Below are 12,233 nucleotides of genomic sequence, written 5' to 3'. Positions count from 1 at the left end.
ATATATTAATTTTTTATATATATATATATATATATGATATTATCAGAACGTAAGTAGTTATCGTATATATTAAATTAGTTTTATAATTATAATATTTTTTAAAAAATAAATTTATTTTATATTTATATTTAGAAAAATTAATGTTATTTTAGAAAAAAATATTAATATTATTTTTAATGTGTGTATATAAAATGTTGATTAAAATATCATACTTAATAACAAATGAGAATTTTAACCTACTAGTGTTTTTACAAAGGATTCTAATGATAAATTAATGAAGCGTACTTATCAGTAAAATAATGCAAAAAACATAATATATCCCACATCGTATAGATTATGGTGACTTGTTTAGAATTTATAGAGAACAATCAATTAGACTGTTTGTGTTCGTAGAAAGGAGAGATGGTTGGCATCTCCCCCGACAGGGACGGGAACAGCCTTCGGGCTTTCTTGTTACCATACACATCCGGTTAAGGCTACCCACTTCGGTGGATCTCTAACCCAATTTTTTTCCATTCCCTCCTTTAATTTTCTCTTTTTTCATCGACCAGACCCTCACGCAAGTTTCACAGTTTTCATAAATTATAGCATCCTTGGGTGTCTGGATCCCATGGCGATGCTAAAGGATTTGAAAAAAAATCCTTCTTGATCTCGCAGTCTCATTTGGGAAAAAGTTCGATAAAAGAGTTCTTCCTTCTGACCAACACAACAATTATTCTCTCATACATACCACAACGAATGGAGCGATGAAACGTTCAAGTAAATATTAAAACTAGAGTTGTAGGGCTTTACCTTTCAAAAGGAGCCCTTCCAGAAATTCTCGAAGGCCAGGGACGAGCCCAGGCCTAAGAGGGGGTTTGGAAATAGTTTTCAACCAGCAATAGACGCGCCTCGGTTAGAACCTCACTAGCTGCGTCATTGCCCCAAGCGCAAAGATAATGAAATTGGTTCAAAATTTCTTACTTTATAGCCCACACCATAGTCTTGATTTCTAGTACTTTCGATGTGGGATTTTGCACCAAAAGAAAAGAAGGCCCATCTCAGCACAAAAAATCTTCACACATTCATTCCATCTGCAATGGAATGCGCCAAAACAACACATCAATATCAGATCATTTAATCGCAGGTTATCAAGAACCATAAACATTAGAACGATAATGTGAAAACCGCAGCAAAAGAAACCAAGAAACAAGGTACAAAATCTGAAAAATAATTTTAAAAACTGTGGGGTACCAGTGTCAATGCAGTCGCTGTTTCCACTTTTACACCTTCAAAATTCGCCGAACTTTTAAGAAATTAGCCGAAGGAAAGAATACACATTTGTTTTTCGTCCCATTTTCTTCAAATATACAGGATAAATTTTGAGGGAGGTTGTGTTTCTCGTTGCGTATAGGGAAATTTGAGGAGAATGCAATGTTGTTATAGCGATTAAGATCGAGAAGACGTACAGCTTCTGGGAATTTGGAATTTCACGCGGTTATATCTGAATTCATAACTGTATTTGGTTTGACGAATTTCCCCCTTTAAATATTATTTGGAATAAATTATAACTTTACATTTACATAAAAAGTAAGAACGTTGTAACAAGTAAAAACACTTATAATTGTTTAAATATATTATATAATATTGAGTGGATCTCATGTGAGATCGTCTCACGGATCTTAATCTGTGAGACCGTCTCACGGATCTTAATCTGTGAGACGGGTCAACCTTACCCATATTCACAATAAAAAGTAATATTTTTTCATTGATGATCCAAATAAGAGATCCGTCTCACAAATACGACCCGTGAGACCGTCTCACACAAGTTTTTGCCTTTAATATTTGAGGCCCTCGTAATAACATTTTTGTATGTAAAATCAAACCAAAATTTCTTCTCATTTTATTAAAAAAAATTAGCCAACATTTTCTTTAAATTATATATCAAATTACTAAATTAACGTTATTTTTTATTTGACATCGCTATCTCCTTTTTTTCCTCCTAATCTTCTCTCAAATTTCATCGGTTATCAATTATTATTAAATTATTTGTGTAAAAATCTAGTCACACACACGTCATTTGTACATAGTTAACTAATTATTATATTAAAATTGCGTATGCATGGGTTAGTTAGTAGGTTGGTATAAGTTTTTTGTTAATCGTCAATATCATCCCTGTAACCTAATCATGTTTCTAATTACCCTTTTGATAATTTTAGTTATCAATATACTGACCCTTTTTTTTTTAAATAATCGTGTCAATTTTAATTTAAAAGAATGAACAAATTTATTTGATTTTTTTAAAAATGAATATATATATACACACACACACACACACACATATATATATATTTAAAAAAAACCTACAAACACGCACCACGAGATGTCATCATTTCCACGATTCAAAAAACATATCCAAAAAGTAGTAAAATTCTTGAACCACGATTGACCACAATACATCAAACAACCACAAAAAAGTTCCACATTGACTTTCCACCCGGCAATGAAGAACTACTTACTAGGACCCAAAATTCAAAAAGATTAATTAAACCAAATAGCATAAATTGAGGCTTGTCCTTTTTCCAGCAAACTACATAAACAAGTTTGGCCTGGTCGCCTTGTATGTAGTTTTGAGTTTCCGGGTAGGTGGCCTAACTTTCCTAAACACCAAAGGGAATTTGATCTTAGAGTCATGGAACTGTTTGGTACTCTCCCTCTTGCAAAGCTTTGCTGGAATGGTGGCCGTCTTTATAATTTGAATGCAATGACAGCGGACTCTGTGACGAGATGCCATCTCAGTGTACATCTGCTCCACTGCCCCATTCAATGTCGTGTCACGGTATTCCTTGTACATGTTGTGATAACCAGTCCTGCTTTGGTAACGTAGCCAGATTCCATAATTCTTGACCGTGGTTGGGTTCTTCTCAAATATCTGTAAATAAAGAAACATTGGTGACATCCTTGGACATCAATGTTGAACATAGAACAGCTAATTCACATGATACGCTAGAAAATCTCAAAGAGACATGAGAGTGGCTCCAGTTACAAGTGAAGTACATTTGTAAGTGGTTAAAGGACTGGTAATGGAGAATGAACATGCAAAAATTGGATAATAGACGACGACAAATAAGTTTTCGGCCCAATTCATAAATAAACAAACAACAACTAGATCTCATGAAAAAATTTGAGTTCTTGGAACTTGGAAGCTTTATTTTCCCAAAAAAAATCCTCTCAATGGATTATTCAGTAACGATCATAGATCCCAGTCATATTTTTAGTAAGAACACAGTTGGTAAAAGTAAATAGCAGAATTTACGAAGAAATTGGAGCCATTTGAACAATGATTTGTAGCATACAATAGCCAAAACTTCCATTTCTACCTCTCCTTGAATGAGAATCAAATAAAACGTACAAGAAAGATAGCTCATGAAACATAAAAAAAAAAAGGAATTAGCCGGAAATATTGAAGATGTGTTTAAAGGAGTCATTTCTTGTCCAATTGCTTGATGCAAACACCAACTTACAACCCTAGCACTTCGATAATGATGTTACAAATCTTCTTACAGGCAAACAGGAAGCAATATCTTCTAATCACATTAGAGTATGTGAAAATTCGTGATTTCACATCAGCTAAGAAATTATAAATAATGCTGCACACCATATCGACATGAGAGTGTGAAACTTCGGAAATTCCAAATCTGCGTAGAAATTTTAAACATCCACTCATACGCTGCAACCACATATTCCAATGCATATGATAGCACGTGCAGCAACCAATTCGACGAAACCTTCCCTGTACTTGGTGTATTTGACACTTAAATCAATTCCATGTTACAATTTTTGCATCTGGGCTAAGCGCCAAATACAATAAGTACAAGGAGGCTAATGCAAAAAACAGTTATGCATATTTTCAAGAAAAATTCCACCAAGTCATTTAAGTACAAGGGCCTAAATTAGATAAATTAAGAATTTCAGAAACGCTTTCCCAGCACAGAGTACGTGTTTTAACTAGATAATCGTATGATTTAGTAGATCTGGAAGCATAAAACTCACCAAAGATCATCTATCACATGGGACCTGAAAAAGAACAAGGGAAATAGCCTACCTCATTGATAGCAAGAACCTGACCGATGCTCTTCTTTACCTTCTTAAGCTTCCTCAAGAAGTACCTTCAAACATAAAAGCCAATCCAAAAATACATTTAATGCAATCACAAATAAAAACTTTACTCAATTGTCTCAATTCAAATGCAACAGGAAAAATTTCAGCGTTGAATATATAATAATTATCATATCACAGGCTCAGAAAATTTTCCTATAAGAAACAGAACGGAAAAGTTACCAAAATTTGGACTTGGCGCGGACTTCATTGGTGGCCCATAGCTTCATGCGGTAGATCTTCGGGTGCTCTTCCTTATCAGTCGGCAGGGCTCTCCCCACCACCTGGTATTGATGGAACTGCACACAATACAACTTAAGTATTAAATAAACAATCAAACCAAATTGAAAATACTTTTACACAAACATAAAAGATCAAATCAATAACGAAGAAAGCGATGAACGAGGATTCATACCCTGTAAGTTACCATCTCGATCGATTTCAATTTTCAGCACCTCTCTTTTGCAGGGCGAAAGCTTGCGGGTGGAGCTGGGGTTGAAAGGTTTTGCTGCAAAGCTTCTCTGATATAACCCTACTTGAGCTGCACTGGGCCCATTCCATTAACGGGCTCCATCATTGTTATTGGGCTTCTTTCTAGTAGCATTTGATAATTGAATGGGCTCAAATGGTCTCTACCAAGTTATGTTTGCTTATCGAATTTCCTTTATATTATTATTATTATTATTTGTATTTATTTATTTTATTTTTTTTTCGNTTTTATGTCGTTGAAGAACCTCGATCGAGTTGTTCATCAATATTCTCATTTTAAAATATGAAGAAAATCTCTTGACTTTATTTATATATTTTCATTTACTTCAACTATTTTAACATCACCTGATAAAATTATAATTAACTTCGAATAATTATTGTACTACTAAATAGTTCTATTACAACATTAAAGTTTCAACTTTAAAAAACAGCACACTATAGAAAATGATTACATATTTTTGTATGCCATCACATTTGGAATAAAAAATATTTAGTTTAAAAATACCACACTGAACAAATAAAATACTCTCAAATTTATCAACTAGTTTACAGTTTTAATTAATACATTTTTTAAAAAAAAAATAACAACAAAAAGACAACTAGACATACCCGTGCTTCATTAGATTTGATTTTGCAATAAAACTACAATTGCTGGAGGTCATGACACAATTGAATAATCTTGTGGAAGCACTAAAAGTGAGGTGCGATATACGTAATGCACGCACTGCAGGCACACTTTTTCAATACTAAAAAAACATACATGTTTCAAAGTGCTGGTTTTGGCATATAAACAAGAAAATTTTGCCCGGCAGTATTCTGCACTAAAAAGGGAGATGACGATGTGTCTTCAAGAATTTAACAGTAAATATAGAACCAAAAAAAAAGGATACACACGTTTGTTTTATCAACAGTTACAACAACGATGAGTAGCGAGATAATGAAATATATTTCAAACAGCAGCTTTATCTGTTTCTGAAGGAACATGGGGAATATACAGAAACTGAAAAAATCACCAAGAATGAGATGCCCTTGTCACACCAAGAGTAACAGCAATGGAAGCTAGGATTGCCTGCCAAATAGAGTTGAAAATCAATCAACACCCCAATAGTAAGATAATAAACGGTTGCCAAAACCTTATGCAATCAAGCTTGTACAATGACTCAAATTCTCTCGTACATAAACACGATTTTTAAAATTAATGTAAGAGCTGTTTCCCCAAGTTATCTTCAATATGTTGGTACTTACTACACAAGGGCCAAAACGCCTTCAACTCAACAAATCAGGATACAAGGAATAAATGAACAAATATGGACAAAGTAAGGTAATGAGAGAGATAGATGCCTTTTCCACTTTAGTGTTCTAACCACCCAAAATCGAACCCTCATAATTTCTCCTCAAAAAACCTAGGCAAACTTTCATTTGCCTCTCACGTCTTTACTGAATCAGTACTTTTACTTGGAAGTTGGAAGCTTCAAATTATAAAAAGATATTAATTTTGTTACACAAATCACATATAATACTAGTCTAAAACACAATTAAGTAACCTTGAAGCAAAAGGTATATGTCACCAAAAAAAAGACAGTTGTAAAAGGTTGAAACACTTACAGCTAAAGTGCACGCAACCAGACCAGCCTTTTCTCTGTAATCCAACCGAACACATATCAGCAGAAAAGCGCCAATATACCATGGAATGGCACCAAGAAAAAAACCGCTTATAAACCTTGCATACAAAGTCAAGAAAGCTAGTAATTAGCACCCAACAGATAATCTGCATAACAAACTTGATGCTGTTCAAGCTACAATAACCATTAACTACTTGAAGATTTTTAACAAGTTTTAGCATCTAAAACATATAATATGCAATGAAGGTTGTAGACTTATTAACTCAACTAACAAGAATTTGGCAAAATTGTTTTGAGACAATCCCTCAAGGTCCCTCTTGATATAAAAGAGAGCAGCTTGCTGGGCAAGTGACAACAATATTCTTTTACCAAAAAAGAAAAAGAAATAAATTAACCAAATATTTTAAGTTCTTATGCTATCCTTCAATCAGAAATACAGCCATATTAGTTCAGCATTGATCCTATAATGAAGTTTGGATCAATAGCTAAGGATACGATAAACATAAAGAGCATGCAAAAAACATTTTTTAAAACAATAAAAGCATGGAACACGTTGGGAAAGAGAGTAAAAACTAAATACAATGACAATCAAACACAGAGAAAGCAATAATCATTTCCCTCAAAGATAGAAATCAGATAACAATGTGAAATCAGTTAGTTCCACAATAGCAATCACCAACGAAAATAATTCAATGAGTGCAAGAAAGTAAGTCGACATTACAAATATAATGTACAATACCCAAATTCCGAATAACTTAGTACAGTCAAAATTCTCCAATCTATCAGCAGTGAGCATTAAAACTTTTGTCCTAAAATAACTAGGGGATACCAAATATTGATGGGTACTGTCCAAGTCTTCCCGAGCAAACGAGAGAACATAAAGAGTACGAAAATCACAGTATTGGGGAGGGGGGACTTACAAGAACCATCCAACTCCAATACCACAACAAGGAAGCCTCTCCTCTCTAAATGGTCGTCCTGTAACAACAGCATAACCTAGAAAATAACAAAAGTAAACGAAACGGAGAAGATCAATATGGTGCCAAATGTAAATTGTTGAAAACCCAAATCTCCTATTAATCCAGCAATAAACGCATCAACTCTGGCTGAAAAAATTCCTAGAAAACTATCTAGACCATCAACAAAATTAAAAATAATCCAATTTCAATATAATATTCCAGATACATATAGGTGGTAAAAAAAAGATAGAAACTGATCAAGAAAATTACCGGGAACTGTCTGATATCCGTGATGACAGTGTTGAGGAGGAGGACATGAAAAGCCAGGAGGAGGCATGGGTTGAGGAAATCCGATAACCTGCTGCGACGGCGGAGGAGGAGGATAATTTGCAACACCTTGAAAAGTGCCGTAATAATAATTCGGCGGCGGAGGAGGAGCAGATGGAAGGTGGCCTGCAGGCACCGAGATGCCTTTGCTTTTCTCCCCGCCTTGTTCGCTCATTTTTTCTTCCCAATTAAGATTTGATTTCAAAGCAGTGTCACGCGCTGAAATGAGCTGCCTGCTTCCTACAATCTCTCCTTTTTAACGGTGATGACACCGATCACTAGTCATCAATATTATCAAATAATTATACAACTCAGAAAGTCAGAATATGTTTTTTTCCAAAAAAGGAAAGGAAAAAGAAAGTCAGATATGTTATAATATATAAAAATAAAAGAATACAATATTTTATATCAGAACAATAAAAATTAATATATAGTATATTTGAATGAAAATTATATCTAATCAAAAACATTTTATAAAACTAAAAAAATCTAAGAAGCCGAATACTATAATTTCTGAATATCGGCTTCAACTTTTTTTTAAAAAAAAAAAAGAAAAAAAATACTAGTACTCAATCCAATTATGAAAACTGCTCTAATTTTTTTTCAAAAAATAGTAACAATTAAAAATAACTTTTTTGGGAAAAAAAATGTTTAGATTATGAAATATTTGCTCAAATTAGCTCTAACATATCCATTTTTTGTACTTTCCAAGGGGCGGGCACTCAAGTTCTATCTTCAAAAAGTTCAAAGACACGGAAAGAGACATTGTTGTGGTAACATTCTTATATTTAATATCATAAAATGCAAACATTTGGAGCATATCAAATCTGTCACGACTGCATTAGAATAAACTGTCGCTAAAAATAACTTACAAATAAATCTTAAATATTCGAACATTTAATCGCGGGTACGATCTTAAATAAGGAAGAAACTCGAATATCTCGACCTTTTCGGTAATGTCCATGACAACCAGGTCGGCCTTTGTTGCCAGAGCAAGAAAATAGTCGAAGGTTTTGATGTTACGAATCACAGAAGTAAAAAATGCAACGGGGCCATTGGCCGAAGGATGGCCAAGAATTTCCGAAGCTGGAGAACCATTACTTGTTACTTTTTCTTGGAGAGAATGATTGAATCTTCTTTCATTCTGTAATGAAGAACCGGGTCTCAAAAGGGTGGCCAGCACACGAACAAGATGAGGGAGGCATGATGGATTATAAATTACGTCTGCACCTAAACTGTGGAGACAAAATTATGAATATAGGAGTGGCATGACTCCTAGAAAACTACTTTTGATCGAACCAACAAAAATGGCATGTTAATGTTATGCTTGAGAAAAATGTAAGTCATCACTTACATTATGTCAGGTGCGAAGCCACGGAGATCCTCCTTCGAAGCAGATTCCCAAGGTAAACAAACACACTGCACCTGTACTCAGAATAGGTTCATCGTGCAATGAAACAATTGAATTGCATAAAAGCAGGCTTATTCAAGACATGGAAATTTTTAAGCTATTAAAAGCCACAGCATCCAAAGAATGAATCAGGTTACAAATGATGAATGGCGTTGGTTACTGATAAAATAAAGTTATCCCCTATCGGAGAAGTACAAACAAATGAAAACAACTTAAAAGACATAGACCTTAAGGACATAATTCACATTCTCTCTACCATATGGAGAGGCACTATATTAGATGTCAGTGATCAGTTGTCACATAATTTCCGTTGATAAATGTTGGTAATCAAAGGCCAATCAAACAGGTCATAGCTAGAGCTGTGGGTTTTCCAGGACATAGCTCTTGGATTCGAGTCATATAAATGCGTGAGTGTGATTTTTAAAACAAAAAAGTTGGTTATGAAAGCACAAGGGATGGCAAACATAGTTGATCATGTAGCACAAAACATTTTGTCTCACCATACTGTGACACACACCATGGTCATCTATGGTGCAAGTATTGGTGGTCAGATGGTTCAGTTCCAAGTTCACCTTCATGTTTGCTAATGCTGACAGGTCGCCGTCGCTTAGTATCACCTGCACCATGATAGCAGTTTAGATGAAAGGGGGGGTGGGGGATCAAAATAAACAATACTTTCAGATGCGGTACGATACACAGAGTTTTCCATACGGGAACAAAACACAAGATTAGATATAAATCTATAAATCAAGTTTGGAGAACTTAAAATGACTCAGAGTCAAATTCCACATCTCAAGATTTTAGAGGAACATGTAATGCACATTTATTGGGGTTGAAAACATGTCTATAGGTTAGATGCACAAATGAGATGTAAACATCATTTGAATTTTCCTTAAATATTTTATCAAGAAAACCTTGAGGGATTACTTGTAACTGATATTATCTTTTACAATACATTGAGCGAGCTTACTTGTGCTTACCTTGGATGCTTTCACATGAGCAACGCAAATGCCAACCAAACCAACTCCTGAGCCAACCTGTTGACGCAGGAAATCAGAATTACAGCAAGAGAGAGAAGGAGACAGAGGTTCTTAACGTTTCTGTGTAAGATTTAAAACAAAGACACAACTGGTAAAGGGAGTAACAGATCTAAAGCACATATGCAAAGATTTAAAACAAAGACACAATTGGTAAAGGGAGTAACAGATCTAAAGCACATATGTAACCTCAAAGCAACACTTATTTACGAATATCTCTGGGAATGAAAGGATAAATTCTGACATGAATATACTGGATGGCCAAAGAGAGCACCTACATAACCATGTAGAGAAAGAATTAGGGGAAAGGAAACAAAGAAACAAGTTCAGATAGAAATTAGAATGCAAAGTACGTGAACATGAAGCTGGGAAATAATTTTTAATAGAAGTCATGAAATGAAGCTGCATGAACCACAATTGCTTTATGGTGAATACATCAGTAGAACAGGAAACGTCTACATTGGCGAACATCTACTTGAGACCATTCACGAGAATCATCTTCAGAAAAGATCAAGGTGATGATGATAAAATAAATATTATAAGACTATATTGATGAGGCTTCTTGCTAGCAACTAAAATTTCTAATGACCACGACAGCCATTAAAATACTATAGGATGGTTGATTACCCAGTATCTCCTTCCAGCAGGTTGAGAGAACACTGAAGTTGAACCTCTAAATTCCTAGACTTTGGGCAGCTAACGAGTCCAGACGATTCTACACATGCATCCAAGTAAGCTATACTTGCCACCAAAGCATCAATGACATTAACCAACAAATGAACAAAAAGTCAAAGGTATAAGCAGCTACCATCGGAAAATAGAAATGAGATACTTTTCAAGATTCTCGAGTTCCCCTTGTCCACGTCATTATCCTAACAGAAAAACAATCAATTCAAACATATGTTGACCTATGTAAAGATCAAAAGAATTATCCTATACCTGTAAGGAAGTCAAGTAAAAAGCATAGCGTTCGTATAGTTCATCCAAAACGTCTTCGCCATCAGATTCGATTTCAAGAATTAGTTTCTTCAAAAACCTTTTCAAGTAAGGACCTTGCAACTTCACATCCTGAAAGAATATTTTACAAAAAGTTTTCTTTCATCTTCACATTCTTCTTTTATTGGCTGTAATACATCGGATACCTAGTAGTAGTACCTACAGCTTTACAAATACATTGGCGCCAAATGCAACTCTGCACTCTATCATCGAGGGAACCGCAGCCAAAATCCCTGAGGCCCGAGCAATCGAGATTATATTAAATCACAAAAACATACTGAAAAAGGGAATTATGACAGTTGAAAACACCGGTGGGATCCTGATTATTGGATGGGAAATTGTGCTTGGGTCTTACTCTAGGGGGTACCTGGCTAGTGAGATTACAACATCTGGTGGTTCCATGGCCAGAAACGCATATACCATGTGAAGCCGTAACGGGGGCGAAATGCCATAATCTTCCGCCGTCGCCGTCGCCATGGCCAACATATGTAAGCACTCGAGTGATTTCTTGAATTCTTTTGGGCAACGCGCAATGGTTGATTAATCTATTCTAACACTTCCGTTACATTTTTATTCAATTTTTTATATATAAAAAATTGTTAATATTTTAATTGTATACCGTAAATAACAAAATGTATGAAACTTGTAATTAATTCAACCTTATTATGCCACTGAGAAAAATTTATTTTTGTTATTGTAAAAAAGATAATGCCAAATTAATCATATCACTGTTTTGTATAACAAATTTTAGTTTTATATTTATTTAAATTAAATTAACACTAATCCCATAGCTACTTAGAATTTGCTCATTTTGAGAATAGAACTAGCAATAACATAAGAATAACAATAACTTAAAATCAACCAAATTAAAAAAATTTCAAATAGTATATTCTTATTTTTATTTAATTGGGAACCGATTTATTTCGTGAAACATTAGCTTTAGAATCAATGAACATATCTTAATTTCTTGACTACGTTTGGATAATAATTGTTGCATGATGTAAGAAAGACAAAAATTTGTGTGAGACAGTCTTACGGATCGTATTTTGTGACACGGATTNTAATAATTGTTGCATGATGTAAGAAAGACAAAAATTTGTGTGAGACGGTCTTACGGATCGTATTTTGTGACACGGATCTTTTATTTGAGTCATCCATGAAAAAATATTATTTTTCATGCTAAGAGTATTACTTTTATTGTGAATATCGGTTGGGTTGACCCGTCTCACAAATAAAGATTCGCGAGACCGTCCCA

At 34.4% G+C, this 12,233-nt stretch overlaps 3 protein-coding genes and 2 non-coding genes across 6 annotated transcripts; 1 reads left to right on the top strand and 4 right to left on the bottom strand.

Annotated features, from left to right (window-relative positions):
- The first annotated feature begins 383 nt into the window (after positions 1-383).
- Positions 384-512, top strand: LOC140981920 (U6atac minor spliceosomal RNA). The gene has a single exon (XR_012176192.1). It is a non-coding gene; the product is annotated as a U6atac minor spliceosomal RNA (small nuclear RNA).
- Positions 513-791: 279 nt separating this feature from the next.
- Positions 792-937, bottom strand: LOC140981885 (U4 spliceosomal RNA). Its single transcript, XR_012176161.1, has one exon. It is a non-coding gene; the product is annotated as a U4 spliceosomal RNA (small nuclear RNA).
- A 1,410-nt stretch (positions 938-2,347) lies between these two features.
- On the bottom strand, positions 2,348-4,694 carry LOC140980288 (large ribosomal subunit protein eL20y-like). The gene is made up of 4 exons (XM_073446030.1): positions 4,553-4,694; positions 4,321-4,436; positions 4,085-4,148; positions 2,348-2,911 (listed from the first exon to the last, which is right to left on the bottom strand). Exons 1-4 carry the CDS (start codon positions 4,565-4,567, stop codon positions 2,570-2,572), a joined length of 537 nt encoding a protein of 178 aa, XP_073302131.1. The 5' UTR covers positions 4,568-4,694; the 3' UTR covers positions 2,348-2,569.
- A 754-nt stretch (positions 4,695-5,448) lies between these two features.
- Positions 5,449-7,820, bottom strand: LOC140980289 (large ribosomal subunit protein eL20z-like). Its single transcript, XM_073446031.1, has 4 exons — positions 7,478-7,820; positions 7,169-7,244; positions 6,232-6,346; positions 5,449-5,695 (listed from the first exon to the last, which is right to left on the bottom strand). The coding sequence occupies exons 1-4, from the start codon at positions 7,707-7,709 to the stop codon at positions 5,636-5,638; spliced, it is 483 nt and encodes a 160-aa protein (XP_073302132.1). The 5' UTR covers positions 7,710-7,820; the 3' UTR covers positions 5,449-5,635.
- A 313-nt stretch (positions 7,821-8,133) lies between these two features.
- Positions 8,134-11,521, bottom strand: LOC140980286 (uncharacterized). Of its 2 annotated transcripts, none has more exons than XM_073446029.1 (10): positions 11,346-11,521; positions 11,142-11,211; positions 10,922-11,050; positions 10,791-10,854; positions 10,610-10,697; positions 10,172-10,256; positions 9,926-9,982; positions 9,518-9,562; positions 8,889-8,959; positions 8,134-8,769 (listed from the first exon to the last, which is right to left on the bottom strand). In XM_073446029.1, the coding sequence occupies exons 1-10, from the start codon at positions 11,462-11,464 to the stop codon at positions 8,403-8,405; spliced, it is 1,095 nt and encodes a 364-aa protein (XP_073302130.1). In that variant the 5' UTR covers positions 11,465-11,521; the 3' UTR covers positions 8,134-8,402. The 2 variants fall into 2 exon arrangements, with proteins under 2 accessions (XP_073302130.1, XP_073302129.1); XM_073446028.1 differs by having other exon boundaries at positions 8,151-8,769; positions 9,446-9,562.
- Positions 11,522-12,233: the final 712 nt, after the last annotated feature.

Source organism: Primulina huaijiensis, chromosome 7 (assembly GCF_012295235.1).
Source record: "Primulina huaijiensis isolate GDHJ02 chromosome 7, ASM1229523v2, whole genome shotgun sequence".
Classification (NCBI taxonomy): domain Eukaryota; kingdom Viridiplantae; phylum Streptophyta; class Magnoliopsida; order Lamiales; family Gesneriaceae; genus Primulina; species Primulina huaijiensis.
The sequence above is the reverse complement of the archived record's forward strand: the minus strand, read 5'-3'. Positions and strand labels throughout refer to the sequence as shown.